Here is a 26,580-nt window from a genome sequence, read left to right on the forward strand (position 1 = left end):
CGCGACATTTCAACTCAATATAATACTGTAATTATTCGATTATGGAAAAAATTAAAAAATATGAGTCTAATCAATGATATTATATAAAAACAAAAGCAGATATGTTATAAGCGCTCGCGCTGTGAATACTCAAATACGTCCCAATTGGGACGTCTTGTGTTTAGTCTTCGTGTGGCCTGCGTCGTGCGCAATCGCGTGTACCACACCGTAAGTTCCTGTGTACTTACCAAAATAAATAAAAAATGCCATCGTGTGTGTTTCGAAAGTGTACCAATTATGACTCTAAAGTAAACAAAATACAAGGGATCTCTTACTACATGTGATTATGCAAAATTATTTAGTATTTATATTTTCAATTTATTTATGTAAACAATCAAGAAGAAGAGAAAGCGATCTTGTTTTGACGTTAGAGCGATAAGGATGCGTGCGCTGCGGACATAGATTAGTTAGTGCAGAATCGTTAAAACTATAGCTATCTCTTTCATTTGCGTGCTATTTCGTATCTTTTGTTTCACTTATCAGTTACATTTGTCAATGTGTGCAATTTGGAATAGCTCGGCACGGATTAAAATCGTAATTTCTATGAACGTAACATATCTATAGTTCTATAATATCATTGAGTCTAATATTTTCTAATTATCTGTCTGACAGACTAAATAGAATTTCGATTTCATTACCCAGTCATCATCCCTATTGGAACGCATTAGTACCTAGTATTGTCTATGGCCTAAAAAAGCAAATGTTTCTGCTTTTGTCTATTGTCATTCTCTCTGTGTCACTTATGAAGAATAAACTGAAAATGTATTTGTCTTTTTATTAGAAATCCTTCATCAATTGATTGAGTTAAAATTTCGGATATACATGTAATTCGGGTGACAATGCAATATTGTGATGACATGGAGCTGATCTGATGGTAGAGCTGGAATGCCAGTGGCCCCATAGCAACTCCGGGATTAAACGATTCCATCGAGTTTAGGCTCGTTTGATTTGTATTTATTTATTATTATACCTAAATAATTTCATTACAATTTTCTAAAAATGCACAAAAACTTAAAAATCTTGAAAACGGTGATATTTTTACTGGGGTCAAAATTGGACGTTAGGGAGACCATGGCGAGGCCTATCGATGGTTGAAGGGTTATCCATTGTTTTTGGGACACCCTGTATAAGCAAGTACCTAATGTTATGTATGTACGCTACTTTGAAAATCATGAGTCTTCAATTCTCTAAGGTAAACTGCAGGGTCTGATGATGGAGCTGGAATGTGGCCATAAGAATAGGCTAGTTTCTTAAAAAAAACTTTTGGTCCGTCAATTTTACATTATCAAAAAATATTGGACACAGGATATTTTTATTTGTCAATTAAACAAGTAATTACGAAGATATGTTGCGATGAAATTCCGCGTGACGACACAAATCGCCACATTTTTAAGCATGCCTTGACGTCATGTGACTCATCTTCTGAACTTTGGTGCGCTTCATCTCTTTAAATTTTCATAAGTTTAAAAAAGTGAAAAATACATTTAGAGTTTTTTTTTTGTAAGTTCACCGACGGACTAATTTAAACTCTTGCTACTTTCTTGCTTTAACCACAAAACATCCCTATTCTTCGAAATTATTACGATCTACAAACGGAAAATCTCTGCTACTACGCCGCAGTAAATTCCCCATCATAAATAAAAAGATTTTTTTTAAAACAAGCTCTTGTATGCTAATAATTTTGGTTTCATGACATGCTCCTAAAATTCATCACCTTATAAGAGAATTTCAGTTTTTATCTGCGAAACTTTTTAATAATATAGGTACGTTTCATGGTTTGGTAATTTAGGGAAGTTTATTTGCACTTAACATGAAAAATATGGTATCAATGTACTGTGTACCTATGCACCTTCAGTGGCAACAACAAGGTCTACTGAGTACCTATAGTCTACTAAAGGCATGAAATAGATTAATTTCACTTAAAATTAAAACCAACTCCAAAACGACTCACCAAAAGGTAGGCTGCCACCGACTCCGAAAATGGCTAATTTTGTAATCAGTATCCAAATTTTTTAATAAGCTCTATAGAAAAATTCAATACCACCTTATCTTAATTTTTTTTAATGTGACAGGAGGCAAACGAGCAAACGGATCACCTGTTGGTAAATGATTACCGTCGCCCATAGACACCCGCAGACCCAGGGGCGTTACAGGTGTTATTTTTAATTGTGGTATTTTCGCGAAGAAACATATTGAAAATCTAATTCTAATAAGTATGAAAAATATAAATTGTTTTCTTCACGTAAATCGATTAAGTTACAGATTCTGACTAGCTCCTAATTTGGATACTGATTGCAAAGGCCTAGTAAATAAATAACGTAATAATTTTTCTACTTGTATTTATCTAGTGCAGTTGTTTTGGAGTCAATTATAGTTTTTTTACACTAATAGATTCTATTCAGGTAGAAAATAGCGTCTGAGCGCGTCATAATTCAATTGTATCGTCTGACTGCACGTACTCTATGAACAATTCTGACATAAAATCTATTGTCGAACAAAAGCTGGGTTGCACCATCTTACTTCAACTTTGACAAGCGTCAGAAGTCTGTCTAACTACATACAAAAACCACCGGTTATCGCCAAAGCTACGGTCAAAGTTAGGTCACGTCAGGTGGTGCAACTCAGCCAAAGAAAAAATTCATTTTGATCGCTAATGTCAGTTTGCAGCGATTGACACAACCTCCCCGTCTGAAGGCCAGCGGCCGACTGCCGCCCGCACCCCGCGAAGGCCCCCTCAACAGCAAAACGTTCGGAATTTATCAAAAGTAAAATTTATGAATGAAAGTAATGTTCGATTGAAAAACGCAACGTGTCATTTAAAGATTAAAGAATTCCTAATCTATTCGTGCAAAAATCTTTTAAATTAACATAGCCGTTTTGGAGGAGTAGGGAATTTAAGTAAAAAATCGATGTCCCGTATTTATTTTTTTAATCCAAAACAAAGAGACGTAGCGAAAATTCAAACGTCACAAATGTAGTCCTTGAACTGTTGTATAACATATATTTTTTTCAACTATTTCTATCCAGCGGTAAAAGAGGAGTAGGCTTTACAAAATGCCCATTTGGCGCGGATTGAGGACTCTAATCGCCTTAAGCATAGTACTATGTATACGGCTTTTTTATAGTTTTATTCAGACTAAAATAAATTAAAATAGCTTGTTTGTTTGTGGTACGTTGTAATGAGAATTGCAGAGTTGTTACGATATAGTTGTGAAGCACATATTAAGTCTCAGTGATCTTTGTGAAAAATACACCCTCTCTTTTGCACTGCTCCACTATAGCAGAAATGAATATATGAATTGCTTTATGTAAGAATTTTATCAAATACCAGCACGCACGCACGCACTGTGTAAGTCACTGACCGGTGCCAGCATGCAGTCGCTGGTAGCAATGTCAGCGTAGCAGTTCGCAGCGCGCGACAGCACGACGAGTACAAGCGGGTCCTATTCTAATTTGCTAAAACGGACGTAGTGTTATGTTGTGTCAGTCACTGACCAGTATCAGTATGCAGTCGCTGCTGCAGCTTCAACGCAGCGGTTCTCAGCGCCCGGGCCAGGGCCGGCTGCGGGCGATGCGCAACTAGCACGATGATTGCGCGCGGATTTAAATACTGAGTGGTCCTATTATAACTTATCGAAATTACAAGGCGTGTTATGTTGTGTCAGTCACTGACCGGTATCAGTATGCAGTCGCTGCTGCAGCGTGAGCGCCGCGGTCCTCAGCGCGCGGGCCAGGGCCGGCTGCGGGCGCCGCGCGGCCAGCACGACGAGCGCGCAGTGGTCAAAGTAGGGAGAGATTCTAATTTACCAGAACTATACTGCGTATTGTGTTAGTCACTGACCAGTATTAGTATGCAGTCGCTGCTGCAGCGTAAGCGCCGCGGTCCTCAGCGCGCGGGCCAGGGCCGGCTGCGGGCGGCGCGAGGCTAGCACTAGAGTAGAGCTAGAGTCCTATTCTTATTTACTGAACCATAGAGCATTTTGTGTTGTGGTAGCTACTGACCAGTATCGGTATGCAGTCGCTGCTGCAGCGTAAGCGCAGCGGTCCTCAGCGCCCGGGCCAGGGCCGGCTGCGGGCGACGCGACGATTGTGCACGGATCAAAGTAGAAAGTTGTCATATTCTAATTTACCGATACGCTACGGTGTACTGTATTGTTGACATTGTTGTATCAGTCACTGACCTGTATCAGTATGCAGTCGCTGCTGCAGCGTAAGCGCCGCGGTTCTCAGCGCTCGGGCCAGCGTCGGCTGCGGGGGACGCGACGATTGCGCACGGGTCAAAGTAGAGTGGTCATATTCTAATTTACCGAAACGCTACGGTGTACTGTGTTGTTGTATCAGTCACTGACCAGTATCAGTATGCAGTCTCTGCTGCAGCGTTAGCGCAGTTGTTCTCAGCGCACGGGGGAGCGCCGGATGCGGACGGCGCGCAGCCGCGTGGGTACTGAGTACTCCTATTATTTACTGAACCATAGAGCATCTTGTGTTGTGGTAGCTACTGACCAGTATCAGTATGCAGTCGCTGCTGCAGCGTCAACGCAGCGGTCCTTAGCGCCCGGGCCAGGGCCGGTTGCGGGCGACGCGCAGCTAGCACGATGAGCGCGCACGGGTCCTATTATTTACTGACCATAGAGCATCTTGTGTTGTGGTAGCTACTGACCTGTATCAGTATGCAGTCGCTGCTGCAGCGTCAACGCAGCGGTCCTCAGCGCCCGGGCCAGGGCCGGTTGCGGGCGACGCGCAGCTAGCACGATGAGCGCGCACGGGTCCTATTATTTACTGACCATAGAGCATCTTGTGTTGTGGTAGCTACTGACCTGTATCAGTATGCAGTCGCTGCTGCAGCGTCAACGCAGCGGTCCTCAGCGCCCGGGCCAGGGCCGGTTGCGGGCGACGCGCAGCTAGCACGATGAGCGCGCACGGGTCCTATTATTTACTGACCATAGAGCATCTTGTGTTGTGGTAGCTACTGACCTGTATCAGTATGCAGTCGCTGCTGCAGCGTGAGCGCCGCGGTCCTCAGCGCGCGCGCGAGCGCCAGCTGCGGGCGACGAGCAGCTAGCACGATGATTGCACGCGGATTTAAATACTGAGTGGTCCCTATTCTAACTGATCGGAATTATAAGGCGTGTTATGTTGTATCAGTCACTGACCAGTATCAGTATGCAGTCGCTGCTGCAGCGTCAACGCAGCGGTCCTCAGCGCGCGGGCCAGGGCCGGCTGCGGGCGGCGCGCGGCCAGCACGACGAGCGCGCGCGGGTCAAAGTAGAGAGTGGTTCTTTTGTTATTTACTGAACCATATACATAGAGCGTATTGTCTTGTTGTGTTGTGGTAGCTACTGACCAGTATCAGTATGCAGTCGCTGCTGCAGCGTGAGCGCCGCGGTCCTCAGCGCGCGGGCCAGGGCCGACTGCGGGCGACGAGCAGCTAGCACGATGATTGCGCGCGGATTTAAATACTGAGTGGTCCATATTCTAACTTATCGGAATTTTGGCGTGTTATATTAGTCACTGACCTGTATGCAGTATGCAGTCGCTGCTGCAGCGTAAGCGCAGCGGTTCGCGGCGCATGCGCGAACGCCGGCTGTGGGCGGCGCGCAGCCGCATGACGATTGCGCACGGGTCAAAGTACTGAATGGTCCTATTCTAATTTGTCGGAATTGTAAGGCGTATTGTGCTATATTGTGTTAGTCACTGACCAGTATCAGTATGCAGTCGCTGCTGCAGCGTCAACGCCGCGGTCCTCAGCGCGCGGGCCAGGGCCGGCTGCGGGCGGCGCGCGGCCAGCACGACGAGCGCGCACGGGTCAAAGCAGGAAGAGATTCTATTTTAATTTGCCAAAACTATCAGCGTATTATGTTAGTCACTGACCAGTATCAGTATGCAGTCGCTGCTGTAGCGTCAACGCAGCGGTCCTCAGCGCGCGGGCCAGGGCCGGCTGCGGGCGGCGCGCGGCCAGCACGACGAGCGCGCGCGCGCAGCCCGCCAGGCCTCGCAGCGGGCCGCTGCAGCGCGCGGCGAGCTCCTCCGCTAGTGCTGCGCCGCCGTTCCACGCGTCTGCTGCGGGGTCCGGAGGCGTGCCGCCCGCCCCGGCCGCGGGGGGACCGTTCACCTAATAGATAGTTAAATTATTAACACATAATAAAGATCATCAAGTGAGCAAACTACAGGAGACGAAGACGAGCATGTATCAAATAAAAGTAGTACATATTCTGAATTGAAACAATATTTTCTGCGATATGTGATGGATGTGTGATATGTGCAGCGATTATAAAAAGTGTACACGCTGATTTTCAGCTCTTGCTAGCACCTACAAATGTATATTTTAATTAACATAAAATAGCACAAAATAGAGTAAAATAACAGATAAATAGCCAAACGGTTTCGATGACAGTCGATCGAGAGTCAGTGATAGTAAGTTCACAACATTAATTCACAAGCATTTAATTAGCTTAGTTATAATATTCTAAACCTGTGATGATCGCGATACCCATTGCAAATAATTAGAAGTAAATAATAATAATTGTCAAAGAATAATTTAAAACTAAAATAATTTCCTTAGAATTGTACCTTAGGGTAGTAATGCAGCATAAACTGGTAGATGGCGGTGTCCTCGAGCGAGTCCCGCTCGTCCAGCATGATGGCGTCCATGTACTCGGACACCACGCTGCACTCTAGAAGCATCTCTTCCAGCTTCGCGTCCGCCTGCGCAGGACAATCCATGTTATTGGTAAACTGATATTTGTTCCAAGTATATTTAATGGAAAGATAATCTAATTAAATCGCAGTGAAGAAAATTTACAAATGTCACAGCCCCTGCTTACGGTATACAAGCAATTTTGTGCCTTTTATCATCATCATCAAGTCATTTAATCTTCATTGCAGGAAGCGACCTGTCCTCTTTTATTTTACCAGAAACACGATGATTACACTCCGCACGCTGGCTAGATATTTATTATGCGAACATCAAAACAAGTTCTTGGTTGGTCATTGAGCGCATAATAGCGTTTCGTCTCGTCGAACACTTGACGGAGAAGGCTCAATTCGACAATCAACGACGTGACAGTCCCGGCAGGCAGCGATGGTAGACGGCGGCGGCCGCCCGTCGCACAGTCGTGACAGCAATATAATTACGCGCGAGCGATAAGGATGGGTAGATTGGGGTCATCGGACGAAATTCTATGTGTCGGCGACCGGACTTTAGCGTAAATAATCATCTACCTGGCTAGGATGCGCGCCGTAATAAAAAATCTTATTGATGATTTTAGACGTCAAAATGTATGGGCTTAGTCGATAAGACTCACCGGCGAGGCGGCCACGTCCCGCCAGAAGCTGGCGAAGTAGTTGAAGCGGAGCGGGACGGTCTCCAGCGCGCACAGCGCCGACAGCAGCACCAGCTGCTCCCTGAGTGTAGCTTGCCTGACTCACCGGCGAGGCGGCCACGTCCCGCCAGAAGCTGGCGAAGTAGTTGAAGCGGAGCGGGACGGTCTCCAGCGCGCACAGCGCCGACAGCAGCACCAGCTGCTCCCTGAGTGTAGCTTGCCTGACTCACCGGCGAGGCGGCCACGTCCCGCCAGAAGCTGGCGAAGTAGTTGAAGCGGAGCGGGACGGTCTCCAGCGCGCACAGCGCCGACAGCAGCACCAGCTGCTCCCTGAGTGTAGCTTGCCTGACTCACCGGCGAGGCGGCCACGTCCCGCCAGAAGCTGGCGAAGTAGTTGAAGCGGAGCGGGACGGTCTCCAGCGCGCACAGCGCCGACAGCAGCACCAGCTGCTCCGACATGCAGCGCTGTGTCCGCGCCACTCGGCAGCATGTGTCTGGAGAACAAAAATACAACCGAATTGAGAAAGTTCTTCGTTTTGAAGTCGGTTGAAAATGAATTTCAGATTGTACAACGTGAGTTTAGGCAAAAAATAAGGCCTCCCACTAGGTGGACCGACGATCTGGTGAAGGTCGCGGGAGGTGCCTGGATGCGGACGTTACAGGACCGGTCATTGTGGAAATCTTTGGGGGAGGCCTTTGTCCAGAAGTGGACGTCATTCGGCTGAAACGAACAAACGAATGTTAGATTCAACGGATGTAGTGCATAAACTACCACAAAAATAGTTGTAACACTATTTCGGACCGCATTTTCACGGAGTCAGTCAGGTCAGACGTAATGCGAAACCGTTCTGAGAACGTAACATAAAGTGTAACGGGGCACGGTAGTTAGCGCTTTTGGGTTCTGAAATATTTTAAGAATCTGAAAAAATGGTCATGAGATCTACTCATACCTATGAATTTATGGTGAGCCTAGATATACAATAACACACGTACCTATGAACTTGTGATACGGCCGGTAAGCAGCGGCGCTGGGCGGCGGCTGCGGCGTATGAGGCGCGTGCGGGGTGTGCGGCGGGGGGTGCGGGCGCGCGCACACGTGCAGGTGCGAGCGAGCGCGCTGCTCGCCGCGCGCTGCTGCTGCTAGCGGGACCAGCGCGCCTAACGCTGCCGCGCCGCCGATTAGAACTAGTTCCCGGAGCACGCCTGTAGGTACAGAAAGATTCATCACCACAATCATTCAGAGCTCTAACTAGCTCGCAGAGCACGCCTAGAGATACAAACAGAAATGTATTACCACTATCACGAGAGATCTTGCAAATAACACGTTTTGAGCTTTACGTCAGTCATCCGTTTACAAGACGTGTTTGAATAAAAGTGACAATTACCAAAAGTGCGTGTGGTCTTCCAAACGCATGACTGACGTCCAGCTTAAAAATCCCTAAGACCTTATTTCGTAGGATCATTTCTGTAGTAAGCTTTTTACTAAAACCTTTATGTATAAATAAAAGCTCGTATTACATAACAAAGTCACAATACATATGTATATTCACCTGTGGGCCTAGCATGAAATGACGCGATAAGCGATTATCGCGTCATTTCATCGATTTTGTCCATAAATTTTGACGCCGATAAGTCATCACGGCGTGCATCTTAGCCCGGCTGGACGCTACATACTCAACAATTAAAAATTTACCTTTTCCAACACAACAATTACAAACAAAACTCACCTAACGCAGGAACCCTCAAATGATCCAATCTATGATGCGCTGCTAGCATAGCCAACAGCCGCCTAGCGCACTCGGGCCAGTCTTTGCACGCTAGTAACAAAGCGCGAGCCTCCTTAGCGTCGCGGCGGGTTCCGCAGCATCCAGCATAGCGCCGCGGCCCAGCGTAAGGGTAATTACAAACAGAACTCACCTAACGCAGGAACTCTCAAATGATCCAGCCTGTGATGCGCCGCTAGCATAGCCAACAGCCGCCTAGCGCACTCGGGCCAGTCTTTACACGCTAGTAGCGAGGCACGAGCCTCCTTAGCGTCACGCCGGGTAGGCAGCGTCCGGCATAGCGCCGCGGCCCAGCGTAAGCGTAATTACAAACAGAACTCACCTAACGCAGGAACTCTCAAATGATCCAGCCTGTGGTGCGCCGCTAGCATAGCCAGTAGTCTCCTAGCGCACTCGGGCCCGTCCTTGCACGCTAGCAGTAAGGCGCGGGCTTCCTTAGCGTCGCGGCGGGTCCTTAGCGTCCCAGCGTAAAGGTAATTACAAACAAAACTCACCTAACGCAGGAACTCTCAAATGATCCAGTCTGTGGTGCGCTGCTAACATAGCTAATAGTCTCCTAGCACATTAAGGCCAGTCTTTGCACGCTAGTAACAAAGCGCGAGCCTCCTTAGCGTCGCGGCGAGTCCGCGGCGTCCGGCATAGAGCAGCAGCCCAGCGTAAGCGTAATTACAAACAGAACTCACCTAACGCCGGAACTCTCAAATGATCCAGCCTGTGGTGCGCCGCTAACATAGCCAACAGCCTCCTAGCGCACTCGGGCCAGTCCTTGCACGCTAGCAGCAAGGCGCGGGCCTCCTTAGCGTCGCTGCGGGTTCTGAGCGTCGGGCATAGAGCCGCGGCCCAGCGTAAGGGTAATTACAAACAAAACTCACGTAACGCAGGAACTCTCAAATGATCCAATCTATGATGCGCCGCTAACATAGCCAACAGCCGCCTAGCGTACTCGGGCCAGTCTTTACACGCTAGTAACAAGGCGCGGGCCTCCTTAGCGTCGCGGCGGGTCCGCAGCGTCCGGCATAGCGCCGCGGCCCAGCGTAAGGGTAATTGCAAACAGAACTCACCTAACGCAGGAACTCTCAAATGATCCAGCCTGTGATGCGCCGCTAGCATAGCCAACAGCCGCCTAGCGCACTCGGGCCAGTCCTTGCACGCTAGCAGTAAGGCGCGGGCTTCCTTAGCGTCACGGCGGGTCCTGAGTGTCCGGCAAAGAGCCGCGGCCCAGCGTAAGGCCGCGGCCAGTTCGCCGCGTACGCCTGCCGCGCCGCCGCCGCCGGTCGCGCCGCCGCCTTCCACGTATACTGCGTGGAGACTGTGTAGCGCCTGAGAGGAAATAATATAATGATTTAGAACTTTACAGAGTAATAAAAATAAGTTTTAGTAACGCACCGGTAAAACATGTAAGCGTATCTTTAAATTCAAAAGAATAAAGTGCTTGGTATGGTAGATACCGTATAACGATACTGATAGATACTAATCTATACTTTATAAATGCAAAAGTAACTCTGTCTGTCTGTCTTGCTTTCACGCCTAAACCACTGAACCGATTTTGATGAAATTTTTTCATAAAGATAGTTTGAATCCCGGTTTTTGAAGCAGGGACGCGCGCGATAAAGTTTTTCTGTGACAGACAAAATTCCTCGCGGGTGAAGCCGCGGGTGGAAAGCTAGTATTGATATCATTAATTGGTTGGCCGCTACCAACCGGGCGTTGTGGAAGTCATTGGGGAACGCCTATGTTCAGCAGTGGACGTTCTGTGGCTGAAATGATGATGATGAAAGTTGTTACACTCACCTCAAATGTCATTTGTAATCCGCCATTATAAACGACGTATAACCTGTCATCTTCGTTTTCGACTAGTGTGCAGAACGCGGATATTAACGTTGTCCAACACGTTCTGCCATTTAAACCTGTGAATACATAAAACAATATTATCAACTAGGTATTATGAAAAGATGACAGAGTAGCGTAGGACGAGGACACCCAGATATCCGGATTTGACCCGGTTTCTGAATGGAGTTTCCAGCTTGAGCGTGCTCATCTATTAATTTATATAAAGATAATTTAATATGAAATGTTCCTACCTAATTAGAAGATAACCACACTAATGCCAGAAATCTCAATTCAGTAACCGGGTTATTATAGTGGCCAGATCACCTCATAAAGGTTATAAAACACTTTAGACGCGGGCTGAAATCATCAAATCAGCAGAAAACGTTCTTTTTTATGTGATAGGAGGCAAACGAGCAGACGGATCACCTGAAGGTAAATGATTACCGTCGCCCATAGACACCCGCAGTCCCAGGGGCGTTACAGATGCGTTTCCGACCCTTAGGTGAAGATACGCTCTCTTTTTGAAAGCTAACAAGTCGTATCGGTTTGGAAACACCACAGAGGACAGTCAATTCCACAGTTTGGTTGTACGGGGCAGGAAGTTTCTAGAAAAACGTACTGTGGACTGGAAACCATCTAAGTGATGGGGATGGAAGTGTTGTTGTTACGTGAATAAGCTACTGGATGCGAGCGGCGCAGGACCGGTCTTTGTGGAAATCCTTGGGGGAGGGCTTTGTCCAGCAGCGGACGTCTTTCGGCTGAAACGAACGACGAACGAAAAAAGACTCACCCTGTAAATACGCGGAGAGCGTGCTCCGCCTGAAGGCCGCGGCCTCCCTGCCGTCGCCCGACTCGGCGCTGGCCGCGCTGCCGCTGCTCGCGGTGCTGTTGCCGCTGCCCGCGCCGCCTCCACCGCCGCCGCCGCCCCCGCCTGCCGCGCCGCCCGCCGCGCCTCGGGCCGCGAGAATACGAGCTAGTCTGTTATAAAAATAAGAGTTGTTAGTCGTCAAGCGGGTGCACTTTTAAGATAGGTTTGTGACCTTTACGTTATGTTTTTTTATTGTCTATTAACTTTCGATGTTCGCTTTTTTATTATTAATGTCACTTGAGGAAAAAATAGACGGAATACGTTGCTGTATAGCCTGACCAGGAACATAAAAACCCTCGCCATGTTGCGGAAAACTAATGGTACTAATTTCTTTTAATGGCAACAGTAACTGAAAACTTCATTGACATGTCACCTTGCATGTCAGTCTATTTTGCTGTCAAAGTGTAAACAAACTTTATTTTAAATGTGCGCAATTGATTTTGTGAATTAAATTGCTAAAATCTTTTTATAGTCGTGAAAGAAAAGTGGTTCACAATGTGTTAAAGTATTTGTCGAAGAGAAATACTAAGGGTTCGGACAATATTTTCATTGAATAATGTTTCCGACAAAGGTTGTCAAATTGACTGACATGTTTATCGTATAGTACAGTCCACTATGAAAATTAGCTGTGGTTTGTTTCAACTACCTATTTTAAAGTTTTTTGTCACTTTCTAAGTGTTGAATTTTATGGAATTGGGAAAGAAGTACCGAGTTTGAAGCGTTCATGAGCAGACATTGCAGTTGAATATTCAAGTTCTGAATTTGATTATTGATGAATAATAAAATAAATCCTACTAGCTCGATTGATGGTTTCATTTAATTTATTTAAACCAGGTTACCTATAATAATATTGTTTCGTTAATTTATGAAAATATCAAATTAGCCCGTAATCCTGAATCCTGATACATAAACTTAGCCCATTAATTTAACACAGGTACGACTGTACTCAGTGTTGCACTATCAAACGCAATTGACGCGCCTCTATGCCAGGGTTTTTATGTTCCTGGTCAGGCTATAACTGCATTTTATTGATACGACAGAATTAGAATACTTAGTTCGATTAACATCTTCTTACATGGTAATTCAGTAAATGACTAGCTAGCTTGCTAGTAAGTACCTAAGGTCCGGTTTCCACCAAGGCGGAGCGGAGAAGTATTTTGAATAACCAATCAGATTTAATCATTTCCATTTTGCGCCGCCGCCGCTGTCAAATTCTTTTGACGGCCAGACACTTCTCCGCTCCGCTTTGGTGGAAACCGGGCCTTATGACGATAGTACAGCGGCACATCAAGTTAAACATGTAGCATCTTTTGTCTAACGCTGTGTAGCGCCACGTTGATACTGCGCGGGCGCTGGTAAGAAGAGGACGCTCGTAAGACGCTAAAGTGGGGGATCCCGTATAGTTTCATCTGCTGTCGACTGTATATCCAAATAGGCTATCTGATCAGCCAGCTCCAGCAGGCCTCTCTTACCCACTAGGCTATATTGGCGCGTGCTCGAGGCCCCTCAATAGAGAGGGCTCCATGTTTGCCCTCAAAAGTCTTTTTAGTTGAAAAGAGCCCCTTTGACCCTAAGGCCCAGACAGACGGTGAAACGCAACTGCAACGAAACTGCAACTTTGTGATGATTCTGATGATTGAAACTGAAACTGGAAGTTTCAAACTGGTTGCGTCATGTGTGGTCTCTCAACGGACGCTATGGCAGAAACTTAGATTCAACTCAAAAGTAACTAGCAGTTGCAGTTTCGTTGCAGTTGCGTTTCACCGTCTGTTCTGGGGATAAGTGCCCATGGCATCTAGTAGGTAGAAGACGGCCCTTTACCCCAGTGGATGTACAGATGTACTGGCGAGTACCTGAGCTGTTCCTCGGCGGCGCCGGGATCTTGCGGAAGACTCGAGTGTATGTACTATTTTTTTTTTATGTACTATTGCAATTGTTGAACCAAACTTATTTTTATTTCTTTCTTTTACCTGAGCAGCTCCTCGGCGGCGCCGGGGTAGAGGTGCGCGTGCGGCGCGATGTTGCGGAAGGCCCAGTGGATGTTCTGGTGCTGCGCGAGCGAGCGCGCGAAGGCGGCGGAGCGGCGGCAGCAGAGCCGCAGCAGCGCGTAGTACGGCGGCAGCATCGACCGGTTGTAGGCTACCACTTCACCGTCCTCGTGGTCCGCTCTGTGGATACAAAATTACAAATATTTGTTTTATGAGCAGCAAATGATAAAACTTTCTCATTCCCAGAGAAAGATAGAGAATTTCTATCTTTTAAATTAAAAGTTTACAAGTGAAATATTATTTACGGCTGCGGACTTACGGTATCAGCAAGATAGATAAAAGCCCAAAAGGTAATCACAATACATTGTACTTAGGCGACTCTGTGCGTTCGCGTGCAACGTAGCAATCATAAGTTTTGAATAATGTATTTGAGAATCGAGGCATCCCAAAATCGATCAATTGTTTACTTAGAAAACTACTTGGGACAAAACATTAGCTCGCATACTCACTGCGGGCGCCCGTCGCACAGTCGCGACAGCAATATAATTACGCGCGAGCGATAAGGACGGGTAGCTTGGGGTCTTTGGACAAAATTCTACGTGCTCACGGACCAGGCTGTAGCAGCTTACGCAGTAGGTATAGGTGAATATTTCCAACAAAAATAGTCTAATAAATAACATGGTGTCGACTGTACAAAGAAAAATCATAAAAAATATAGTCTACAATCACAGACTTACAGTATGTAATTGAAAGCGACGTGTTTGATTAATCGCGGGTTGCTGACCGCCAGCTGAACGTTCTCAGGGCAGTCCACAGAGACCGCGTGCCAGAAAGTCAGCAGCGCTTGCTTGTTGGGATGCACCGCCACTGACGGCTCCGAAATCGCCGGGTGGTACAGATCCCACAGGTCGTTGAAGTACTGCCCGAACTGGAAACAATATGATATACAATACACAACCTAAAGCTGAAGACAAGATGAGCGTAAGTTGCGACGCATGCTACTCAAAGAACACGTAATAATCTGAACTTGATAACTACATGATACGCAATACATAGTCTAAGGGCCCTCGCCCACGGTGACTTTTTGTAGCGATGCAGTCGCGCTGCTTTAGCGCGTTAGTAGCGCGTTAGCATCACTTCTGTAGTGCGTTGCAAATGCTTTCGCCAAAAAAGTTGCCTTGTGCAAGCGCCCTAAGGCCGAGGACAGACATGCGTAATCGCGAATTCAATTCGGACACAAAATAGGTTAAAATTTTAAAAAATGTGACAAATGATTCACAGAAATAATTTGCTTGCAAGATCTTTGTATCGGACTTTATACTTAAAAAAAAAAACTCGGTTTGTTCCAAAGAGACTTGCTATAAAGTTAATAGAATAAAGACCATACAAGCAGCTTTCTTTTTATAACCTAACTACATACCAAATACATATCAAACTTACCATTAGTTTCTCCACCCTGCTGACGACGCAGTAGGACATGACGCCAAAGTAAGCGGTGAGCTTCATCGTGCCGTGCACTGCGATATCCGTATACTTGCGAGCTGCCTTTAGCTTGCCCAGGAGCATTGTATAAACCTGATAATAGACATTGACAAATTTTATTGAAGAAGATTATGATAAATGAAATAGTTTAAGACAGTGTCAGTCGCAATAGCATAGCTTGGGGGTTTTATAGAGCACGAAGACTTGAAGCTATGTTGAGAAACCAAAAGGAACTTGATCCAGTCGATTTAGCAGTGCCCACAATACCTACATCACGGAAGATGTGCACTGAAATACAGCAGGTTGCACTCGATCGCGCCACATTTCTTCACTCCCTACATATTATTTACTCTTCGTCCATGTCCCTATAATGCGACTGAAGTGCTGCGAGGGCACCAACGCGACCAGCAGCAGCGCCGGTGGTCTTCCTCGTCCTCGGGGTTTTTAGTTTCGATGCACTTTTATACACTATGCTCTCTAACCAAAAGGAGCACATTACCTGGTGCAGCGCGTGGTGCGCCGTGTCGGGCAGCTTGGCCAAGTGGCTGGAGGCGGGCGGCGGGCGGCGCGTGTAGCCGGCGCAGAAGTGCTGCGAGGGCACCAGCGCCACGAGCAGCAGCGCGGCGCCGGCCCGCACGCAATGATTGGTGATGTCAACACATCTATTAAAGCTGCATTCCTCTCTAACCAAAGGGACATCAAACCTGTAAGAGCACATTACCTGGTGCAACGCGTGGTGGGCCGTGTCGGGCAGCTTGGCCAAGTGGCTGGAGGCAGGCGGCGGGCGGCGCGTGTAGCCGGCGCGGAAGTGCTGCGAGGGCACCAGCGCCACCAGCAGCAGCGCCGGTGGTCTCCCTCGTCCTCAGGGTTTAGTTTCGATGTTTAGCACTTTTATACATTCTGCTCTCTAATCTAAAGGACCACATTACCTGGTGCAGCGCGTGGTGGGCCGTGTCGGGCAGCTTGGCCAGATGGAGGCGGGCGGCGGGCGGCGCGTGTAGCCGGCGCGGAAGTGCTGCGAGGGTATCAGCGCCACCAGCAGCAGCGCCGGTGGTCTCCCTCGTCCTCGGGGTTTAGTTTCGATGAACATTCTGCTCTCTAACCAAAGGGACGTCAAACCTGTAAGAGCACATTACCTGGTGCAGCGCATGGTGGGCCGTGTCGGGCAGCTTGGCCAGGCGGCGCGTGTAGCCGGCGCGGAAGTGCTGCGAGGGCACCAGCGCCACGAGCAGCAGTGCGGGTGGTCTTCTTCATCCTCGGGGTTTAGTTTCGATGCACTTTTATACATTCTGCTCTCTAACCAAAAGGATCACATTACCTGGTGCAGCGCATGGTGGGCCGTGTCGGGCAGCTTGGCCAGGTGGCTGGAGGCGGGCGGTGGGCGGCGCGTGTAGCTGGCGCGGAAGTGCTGCGAGGGCACCGGCGCTGATGCTCTTCTCCCTCATCTTCGGGGTTTAGTTTCGATGCACTTTTTATACACTATGCTCTCTAATCAAAAGGACCACATTACCTGGTGCAGCGCATGGTGCGCGGTGTCGGGCAGCTTGGCCAGGTGGCTGGAGGCGGGCGGCGGGCGGCGCGTGTAGCCGGCGCGGAAGTGCTGCGAGGGCACCAGCGCCACCAGCAGCAGCGCCGGTGGTCTCCCTCGTCCTCAGGGTTTAATTTCGATGTCTAGCGCTTTTAAACACTCTGCTCTCTAACCAAAGGGACATCAATCCTGTAAGAGCATTACCTGATGCAACGAGTGATGGGCCGTGTCGGGCAATTTAGCCAGATGGCTGGAGGCTGGCGCTGTCATATCAAAAGGAGCACATTACATGGTGCAGCGCGTGGTGCGCGGTGTCGGGCAGCTTGGCCAGATGGCTGGAGGCGGGCGGCGGGCGGCGCGTGTAGCCGGCGCGGAAGTGCTGCGAGGGCACCGGCGCTGATGCTCTTCTCCCTCATCTTCGGGGTTTAGTTTCGATGCACTTTTATACATTCTGCTCTAATCAAAGGGAGCACATTACCTGGTGTAGCGCATGATGGGCAGTGTCGGGCAGCTTGGCCAGATGGGACGAGGCGGGCGGCGGGCGGCGCGTGTAGCCGGCGCGGAAGTGCTGCGAGGGCACCAGCGCCACCAGCAGCAGCGCGGCGCCGGCCCGCACGCGCGCCGCGCCCGCCGCCAGCAGCTGCTGCTCCACCCAGCGGTCTGCTGTGCGCAGCGCCCACGCGTGAGCCGCTTTGTTGCGCGGCACCTGCGACCACATTCATTATCAAATTGGAATGATGTGATGACTGGGTCATCAATCCCTGATTTTTAAGTGACCCCTATGAAAACAAAATTCCTATTATGTTACCGGGCGGTGAAAACGGGCATTAGTCCGTCAGGCAGACAATAAAAAATATTGGGCATGTACCTATTTTTTCATTTTTTATCTACATAGGCGTGACGTAACGCACCATTTCAACTCGATATAAAAAGTAAAGTAAAGTAACCTGTATCTCACCTGATTGTAAAAATTATGAAAGAAAATAAAAAATACGAGTCACGGGCCCGTGGCATTGACATTTTCCACCCTATAGTTACGCCATTGCATAGAGCCCAAATCAATGAAATGACTTTTATTACCTGCAGCGCGAGCCACTCGAGCGCGGCTGCACCAGCTGAGTGAAGCACGGCAGACCGCGCGTGGCTCCCGCGCCGCCGCCGCTGCCCTCGTCAATCTGAACCTTATGCTGTGACGATACGGTTGAAAACCATTGACTTTATTACCTGCAGCGCGAGCCACTCGAGCGCGGCGTGCGGGCACACGTCGGCGACGTCCCAGAGCCGCGCGAGCACCAGCTGCGTGAAGCACGGCAGCCCGCCCGTGGCGCCCGCGTCGCCGCCGCTGCTCTCATCAATTTGAACCTTATGCTGTGACGATACGGTTGAAGACCAGTGACTTTCCTACCTGCAGCGCGAGCCACTCGAGCGCGGCGTGCGGGCACACGTCGGCGACGTCCCAGAGCCGCGCGAGCACCAGCTGCGTGAAGCACGGCAGCCCGCCCGTGGCGCCCGCGCCGCCGCCGCTGCCCTCATCAATTTGAACCTTATGCTGTGACGATACGGTTGAAGACCAGTGACTTTCCTACCTGCAGCGCGAGCCACTCGAGCGCGGCGTGCGGGCACACGTCGGCGACGTCCCAGAGCCGCGCGAGCACCAGCTGCGTGAAGCACGGCAGCCTGCCCGTGGCGCCCGAGTCGCCGCCGCTGACCTCACCAATTTGAACTCTATACTGTGACGATACGGTTCAAGACCATTGACTTTACTACCTGCAGCGCGAGCCACTCGAGCGCGGCGTGCGGGCACACGTCGCCGACGTCCCAGAGCCGCGCGAGCACCAGCTGCGTGAAGCACGGCAGCCCGCCCGTGGCGCCCGCGTCGCCGCCGCTGCTCTCATCAATTTGAACCTTATGCTGTGACGATACGGTTGAAGACCAGTGACTTTCCTACCTGCAGCGCGAGCCACTCGAGCGCGGCGTGCGGGCACACGTCGGCGACGTCCCAGAGCCGCGCGAGCACCAGCTGCGTGAAGCACGGCAGCCCGCCCGTGGCGCCCGCACCGCCGCCGCTGCCCTCATCAATTTGAACCTTATGCTGTGACGATACGGTCGAAAACTAATGACTCATTACCTGCAGCGCGAGCCACTCGAGCGCGGCGTGCGGGCACACCTCGGCGACGTCCCAGAGCCGCGCGAGCACCAGCTGCGTGAAGCACGGCAGCCCGCCCGTGGCGCCCGCGTCGCCGCCGCTGACCTCACCAATTTGAACTCTATACTGTGACGATACGGTTCAAGACCATTGACTTTACTACCTGCAGCGCGAGCCACTCGAGCGCGGCGTGCGGGCACACGTCGCCGACGTCCCAGAGCCGCGCGAGCACCAGCTGCGTGAAGCACGGCAGCCCGCCCGTGGCGCCCGCGTCGCCGCCGCTGACCTCACCAATTTGAACTCTATACTGTGACGATACGGTTCAAGACCATTGACTTTACTACCTGCAGCGCGAGCCACTCGAGCGCGGCGTGCGGGCACACGTCGCCGACGTCCCAGAGCCGCGCGAGCACCAGCTGCGTGAAGCACGGCAGCCCGCCCGTGGCACCCGCGCCGCTGCTGCCCTCACCAATTTCAACTTTATGCTGTGACGATACGGTCGAAAACTAATGACTTATTACCTGCAGCGCGAGCCACTCGAGCGCGGCGTGCGGGCACACGTCGGCGACGTCCCAGAGCCGCGCGAGCACCAGCTGCGTGAAGCACGGCAGCCCGCCCGTGGCGCCCGCGCCGCCGCCGCTGCCTTCGACCAGCAGCGTCAGCAGTTTAAAAAACGCTCCACAGCTCTGTTTAGAGGAAACGGTGTTGGTTAACTATATGATTATATTTACAAAATATTGTGTCAACAAAATATAACAATGTACGCATACATCGTGTACCAAAATTCAACGATAAGCCGGTGCCGTAGGGTGGACATGGTCATGACAACTTTAGGAAAAATAGTGAAAACACTTTTTTGGTGCCATTTTATCGTCTTCAATGAAAGCACGGTTACAGCATTCCAGACACCATTGAGTAAGAAATTCACACACTCAACGATACAAATGAAGACGTGCGATCATGGTTACTTATAGAAAACAGATTCAGGAAAATTCTTAAGAGCCATTTTACATTTTCGTGCGAATTTCTAAGATTTTGGAAGCATGAATTACTATCTTAAGCAACACCCAGAGATTATTTAATAACTGCGAAAGATAGGTCAATCCTTGTTGTTGACCATTAATGAAACGGATTTACTAGAACTCTTTTGCTTAATTCACAGTGCCCCATCTCCCACAACCATTTTACGAAAAAATTGCCGCAGACTCATTTTCAAAGTCCTGTATCTATTATTTATGCCCATATAATAAGCTTAAAAATATATAGTAATCATCGGACATATATTCTTGTAGTCCATTAATGAAATAGATTCTTGAATTTCATTACCATTATTGAGTAAAATCTAAAAATAATTTGGCAAATTTGAAGATTAACGTCACATTTTGATCGTGTTTTTTGGTTTAAAAACACAGCATAAACTGCAATAAAAGTATCCCAAAATAAAGAATATTCATTGTAGAATTAATTTCTACAGTTATTGTTTAAATATTAGTAACCACTTTGTCAAAATATTGATGTGAATATCAGTATAAATTACAATGCGCAAGCCGACATCGATTAGTATGGCGCGAGCGCCCGTCAAGGCAGGACCTGTGTCATTTTTCCCGCCGTGACGTTTACGTGCGTTCGTGTCGTAAAGCGGTGATTTGTACGGCGACCAAATACATTTGATACTATGCCGAGAGGCTGTTTCGAGTCGGCCGGCTGAGCAGAAATTGAAATGATGAATTTTAATTTCTTTGACGGATCTGGGTGTAACTATGTATAATATGTAGGTACCATGTATTTAATTTAATAAATAAATTATAAAAAAGTATATCCATTATGATAGCACCCTTAACACAAGCATATTGGTTGCCTACTTTTGGACTAGATGACGCTGTGAAATTGTCCAAAGATTTGTTTATTTATTTATCCGCTTTGAGTTTTGTTTCGTGAAGAAGAAAAAGAAGCGTTTTGTTTTGTTGTTAAATCTATACTAATAAAAGAGGAAAGATTTAATTGTTTGTTTGTTTGTTTGGAGGCAATAGGCTCCGAAAAAAATTTCTTTCACGATTTAGAATCCTAATTTTTTTCTATGTAGGCTATAAAATATTTTCAAAAACTTTAGTCCAAAATCTTTGATAAAATTCGACGTTTAATAAATAAATTAGATAACATGTTAATACTTTTTTTTTCAGTACGATTTTAATACTTGTTTTTCAGAAATTCTACGATTTAACTAAACTTCTAAAGTGTTTATATTTTATGCATAATTTATTAACTTCTAAAATATACATATATCCTATTGATAGATGACGTGCTTCGTATTTTATTAAAATTATTACCTGACTAGGTTAAAAAGGTGTGGAATGTTATTTTGGAGATAACTTGGTTCCATAGAAATATAGAGAGATGCTAAGTAATGCGCTGAGTTCGAAACTCAGTGTCGTATTAGAAATTCACACACACAAAGAAATCAAATTATGTGCTCATTATCCATTGCGGTATCAGTATTCAACGTTCGAATAATCTTTAGTACTATGCAAGCAATATAAACTGTTTACATAATGACGTCGCTACTGTCATCATTGCTTTCACAAGCAATATGTTCCAATTTGTCCCTTGTCACATTTCCCTTTAGTTTCTGTGATCTATGCTTGTTTCTAAGTTGATATCAATGAAATATTCCTTAGTACTTTTGATTTAAATTATTTTTTTTTATTTTGACACGTGTTTGAAAAATCAAGGGCAGATTACAATAAAATAACAAGTGAAAACGTAACATTGCATTGCAACTCGCAATTTCGCAATATTGATGAGGAGATTCCATTGGAAAGTCTGTATTAATTCCTAGGATTCCCCTAACACCATCAAATTCAAGAGAATTCAAGAGAGTGCAGTTTCCCATCTCATGCTTAGGGACCACGGTTTAAAATAGTGTGGTTGCATAGAGCCTGCAACGGGCAACCGCGTGCGCAGCTGCTCATACTAATTTTCGATACAAAAGCAAGTGTTGGCGCCCACACGAGTTTTAGCGGAGTTCCATATGGTAGCGGGAGTAGACTTAATGGAAATCTATGCTTCTCCGACGACCAGTTGTATGTGGAATACTCCAGAGTATGCGCACACAATAGCCTGGTGATTTTAGCACCTGAAGGAAAAACAAAAAAACATTGTTTACAAAGAAATCTGCGGCAGGTGTAGTGTTTTAATTTTATTTTAGAAAGATCTCATAATTTTGTAAGTATTCAAATATTTAAACATAATGATGTGTAGATTTTATATCAAAAAATATAATCATTTAACAAAATTAATTTTCTTAGAATATTTTAATTCTATTAGAACCATTTTCCACTTCATCGCAGAAGAAGTCGCGGGCAAAAAGCTAGTATGAAATATGTAGTATTGCCCGCGGCTTCACCCGCTTGAAATTTAGTTTGTCACAGATCTTCATAAATTATAGCCTATACATTGTTATTCTGGTCGACGCCAGGGATGGATGAGCGTCGCTGTCGCTGGCGACAGGGTCTTCTGGTTCAGGGTTCATGGCGTAGGTCTCAGGCAAAATGAAATCCACTCGTAGAAATTAATAAACTCAGTGTATTAACGAAAATAATTACACACAGCACTAGAGTCGTATCGGAACTGAGTGAACCAAAGGTCTTGCGATAGGAACGTCCGACCCGAGTGATAAGTTGAACACAGACTGCCTAGTACTGCTGTACTGTACTGTAAAGTTTCATCAAAATCTGTTCAGTAGTTTTTGCGTGAAAGTGTAACAAACATCCAGACATCCACACAAACTTTCGTATTTATAATATTAGTAAGACTAGTAAAAAGTAAGATAGTAAGATGAATTATTTTAGTTATTTGCTTACTTATAATAATATTTATTTATTTATTTCTTAGCTCTGTCTGATAATGGATCTGGAGGAGATGCAATGGCCACCTCCGTAACAAAACAATAGAACCATATGGAGTTTGGGCTTGTGTGATTCGCCTTGACGAATATTTCGTATCCAGGGTCCGATGATGGAGCTGTAAGGGGGCAGATTTTTTTTTTCACTATGTGACTGTCTTTATTTTGTACTTAATATATTTTACATATTATACCTATTCGTGTTTCATTATTCGTATCCAGGGTCCGATGATGGAGCTGTAAGGGGGCAGATTTATTTTTCACTATGTGACTGTCTTTATTTTGTACTTAATATATATTTTACATATTATACCTATTCGTGTTTCATTATGAATCGAAATATAAAAGACTTAATAAGCTCTATTAAAAATTTAAATTAATTAATCAATTTTGAATACCTCATTCTACCTTAAAATTAATAACTTAAATCAAGTCTTAATACGGTCACGGCTCAAGATTTTTTTGTCCATTTCAGCGTTCTTTTTACTCTTTTGACGTTGCGTTGACAGCTTTTACCTAAATTCGCGCGGAATATTTTTGTGAAATGGCTCTTAAGGTATTGTCCTCACTAGAATTTGACTACTGTACCTCAGAATGCTTGGCAATGGCCTGGAAAATCATGTTGACTATCTTCTGCGCAAGCGGCTCATTCCAGCGGCACAGCGCGAAGATCAACGACCTCGTCTGTTGTAAATTGAGGCAGTCGCGTGTCTGCTGGTAGATAAACGGGAACCCCTAAAAAGAACAAAGGTTTCAATGACATAGTTCATTGATTAAACACTGTACATTTAATATCTAGGGGTGCAATATTTACGAAAATTAGGCCCGATTTTTACGAAAGGGGGACGTTACGAGATGAGAGATGTGCGACGAAGCTGGCAGATTATTAATCGGAGCGGAGACAAGACCATTGGCGTATCTATGGTACTTTTTTAGGGGGGCCTGGCCCCTGATATGCCAATGTGACGGGGGGGATTAGTATCATAGCTCATGAGTTAGTACTATATACGTGCATGGACGAGATGAGAGAAGAGATGTGCCACTCTTCTCAGCCTTGGTGGAAACAGGTTCTTATTGCGCTTTCTCCTATGTGTTGCCGCTGTCCCGGCGGTCTACCTTAGCGTGCAGCAGCGCCCTGGCGTCGGGCTCCTGCAGCGCCAGCAGGCCGCCCTGGTCGCGCGAGCGCTCCACGAGCCCGGCCACCAGCGCCACCATCTTGTCAAGAGCGCCGGGTCGCAGCTTGTCTCCCGCGCTCTCGGTGTTGCCGCTGCCACTGCCGCTACCGCCAGCCTCTTCGGTAGGCGATTCAACCTGAACAAAGCGTTTCTTTGTTGTAATATTTATGCATATTTTACTCTCGTAAACAGCCAACAATAAGTATTTGGTTAGTCTGCATAAGCGAGGGTCGGGCGAAGATCGTTGCGTCAAACATATGAAATGCGCGCGGGCGAATAAGATTATATGAACAAAATCTATATTATCGGGAGAATTGTCCAACATGTTTTGAGACTACTGAAAATATAAAGTTAGATAGTTTAATATCTCATCTGAAAGGATAAGCCTTAGCACCGAAGGCTTCAATACTTTGGCTGTTTCTGTGATGCATAATAATTATGTTCTATTTCCTCCACGCTGATTGCGTTAGGAGCAGAAACAAGACCATACTAGATGGCTAAGATACATAATTATATGTATAACTACGCTATTCTTAACTAGTTAAAAAAACACTGCAGTTTTACCCACCTCAGTCCTACCTACCGTAGAGGAATTCTGGCCAAGGTAAAAGCTGACCATGCTTGAAATGGCGTTGACTCGCAGCAAAAACCTCCCCTCTTCCTCCCCCATCTTGCTGAATTCGTACAGCAAGCTAAAGTACTCTGTCAGGTGCCTTAGGTGGGACCGTGCACCGTTTTCCATCTAATGAAAGACAGAGATAATCATCATTTCTTGATTCAAATACATCACAAGTACAGATGACCTACACTGAACTGTGCCACCAAACTCATTGACAGGGGGCGCTACCATCGTTCAACTATAAAGTTTCCAACATGGCAAAAATCGGAACCAGCAATCCGGTATTGACGGTGGCGCCCCCTGTCAATGTCACGGGTGGGACAGTTCAGTGTATTGGGTATATAACAGTGCACTTTATGTCAATTTACTTACCAAAGATAACAACATTCTTATAAACCTAGTAACACAACTCGCTTCTCCCAACTTGCTATTATCCTCGCCCTCTTCCATACCCTGAAGGTATAAGGCACAATGACTAGATCTGAAACAAGTCATTAAAAGCTTGAGTAACTGTGCTTTAAGGTATAATTTTAAATGATGCCTATAAAGATATTTACCTGAGCCTCTGTATGACATGCATACACAGCCTTTGAAACATCTGACGAACCATTTGATTTGGACATTTTATTAACACCTGCAAAGAAGAACAGTTCGTAATATTGCGATAACAAAGTCCAGATTATATTATTTTAAAAACACTGTAATATTCATACCTGCATCGGCCACCACGTGTCATCGGCCATGTGTCCTAAAAACCATTCCGAAGCTGCTGCCGACGCGTTGAACTGTTTCGTCACCAATTCCACCCATGAAACCATCGTTGGCTAGTAGAAGACAAAAAAATCAGATCAGTGTCTCGCAAATATAGACCGAATTCGGCGGTCATAAAGTGCTATTTTCAATTCGAAAAGACATAAATAAATTGCCCTCAACTCGACCTAGTATAACACCTTATATCAATGGCTGAAAGACCTTATTTGCTTGATATTAGTTGACGTGTCTTCTCTACGCTACATTGGCCGTAACTCAAATAAGTCTTAAGATAAGGAAAGCGTATTACCTTTTCTTTCGCATGTATGAAGGTTTCAATAAAAAACGAAGTGGAGAGCCTCGCGGCGACTTCAGTCACTTCAGGCCGAAGCGTCAGCAGCGACTGCGGAACCGAACTACACATCTGGCCCATGAACCTGCAAAAAACAACTTAATGTAACTGATTATAAGATTTAATATCAGCAGCGCATTCCCGTCGTTTGCAACGAATGGATCTTCAGAAACAGTTAGCTTGAATGTGATTGAAAAACCATATTGCCATCGCTATGATGATACTTTCCCCAACTTCTTTTTCTTCTTTGATAAAGAAAGAAAGGGGCCTTTTACAGGGCTCTTTGGCCCTACCTACTGGTATACTTCGCATCAAACACAGCTGTAAGTTCATAAACGGATAACAAAGTAGTACTTACGTAAAGTATGCGTGTTGGAAGATGTTTTTATCGTGCAGAAAGTGCATATTGTCGTCCCATATCCAGTGCAGCAGATCTTTTGGTAAAGCCGGTACCGCGTTGCCGCTGCGTCGCTCGACCACTGTGTTCGCTACGGATTCCTCGGCCGTTGACGACTGAAATAATAACACACGTATTATGTATACATATTTTTTCTGAATATATCTATTACACTTCTATTTGGACTTTAATGTTGAGTTATAAGTAAATAAATTATTATAAAATATACACTACCACAGGATGTATAATAGAGTTTAATTTAGACCCGTTTAATATCACTTCTAGATAATAAAATACTATCTTCGAAATAAGGCCCTACTTTTCTATATAAATCTATATAAATAAAAATGAATTGACGTTCGTTAGTCTGATTAAAACTCGAGAACGGCTAGTAGTCCA

General features: G+C 46.5%; 1 protein-coding gene across 1 annotated transcript in view; it reads right to left on the reverse strand.

Moving 5' to 3' along the window:
• Window positions 1-5,730: 5,730 nt before the first annotated feature.
• LOC135080878 (ubiquitin carboxyl-terminal hydrolase puf) overlaps window positions 5,731-26,580 on the reverse strand; it is a 56,082-nt gene continuing 35,232 nt past the window's right edge. Inside the window, exons 37-59 of the mRNA XM_063975606.1 lie at window positions 26,143-26,297; window positions 25,743-25,869; window positions 25,396-25,506; window positions 25,240-25,316; window positions 25,055-25,163; window positions 24,647-24,805; window positions 24,005-24,199; window positions 23,477-23,623; window positions 19,509-19,673; window positions 17,320-17,547; window positions 15,272-15,406; window positions 14,569-14,759; window positions 13,814-14,011; window positions 11,913-11,953; window positions 11,766-11,843; window positions 10,937-11,052; window positions 10,207-10,465; window positions 8,355-8,564; window positions 7,592-7,855; window positions 7,344-7,462; window positions 6,610-6,744; window positions 5,907-6,151; window positions 5,731-5,863 (exon numbers count right to left, since the gene is read on the reverse strand). Coding sequence (XP_063831676.1) covers window positions 5,731-5,863; window positions 5,907-6,151; window positions 6,610-6,744; window positions 7,344-7,462; window positions 7,592-7,855; window positions 8,355-8,564; window positions 10,207-10,465; window positions 10,937-11,052; window positions 11,766-11,843; window positions 11,913-11,953; window positions 13,814-14,011; window positions 14,569-14,759; window positions 15,272-15,406; window positions 17,320-17,547; window positions 19,509-19,673; window positions 23,477-23,623; window positions 24,005-24,199; window positions 24,647-24,805; window positions 25,055-25,163; window positions 25,240-25,316; window positions 25,396-25,506; window positions 25,743-25,869; window positions 26,143-26,297 — 3,597 coding nt within the window. The remainder of the gene's footprint in view (window positions 5,864-5,906; window positions 6,152-6,609; window positions 6,745-7,343; window positions 7,463-7,591; window positions 7,856-8,354; window positions 8,565-10,206; window positions 10,466-10,936; window positions 11,053-11,765; window positions 11,844-11,912; window positions 11,954-13,813; window positions 14,012-14,568; window positions 14,760-15,271; window positions 15,407-17,319; window positions 17,548-19,508; window positions 19,674-23,476; window positions 23,624-24,004; window positions 24,200-24,646; window positions 24,806-25,054; window positions 25,164-25,239; window positions 25,317-25,395; window positions 25,507-25,742; window positions 25,870-26,142; window positions 26,298-26,580) is intronic.

The sequence above is a fragment of the Ostrinia nubilalis genome, chromosome 18 (assembly GCF_963855985.1).
Source record: "Ostrinia nubilalis chromosome 18, ilOstNubi1.1, whole genome shotgun sequence".
NCBI classification, from domain to species: domain Eukaryota; kingdom Metazoa; phylum Arthropoda; class Insecta; order Lepidoptera; family Crambidae; genus Ostrinia; species Ostrinia nubilalis.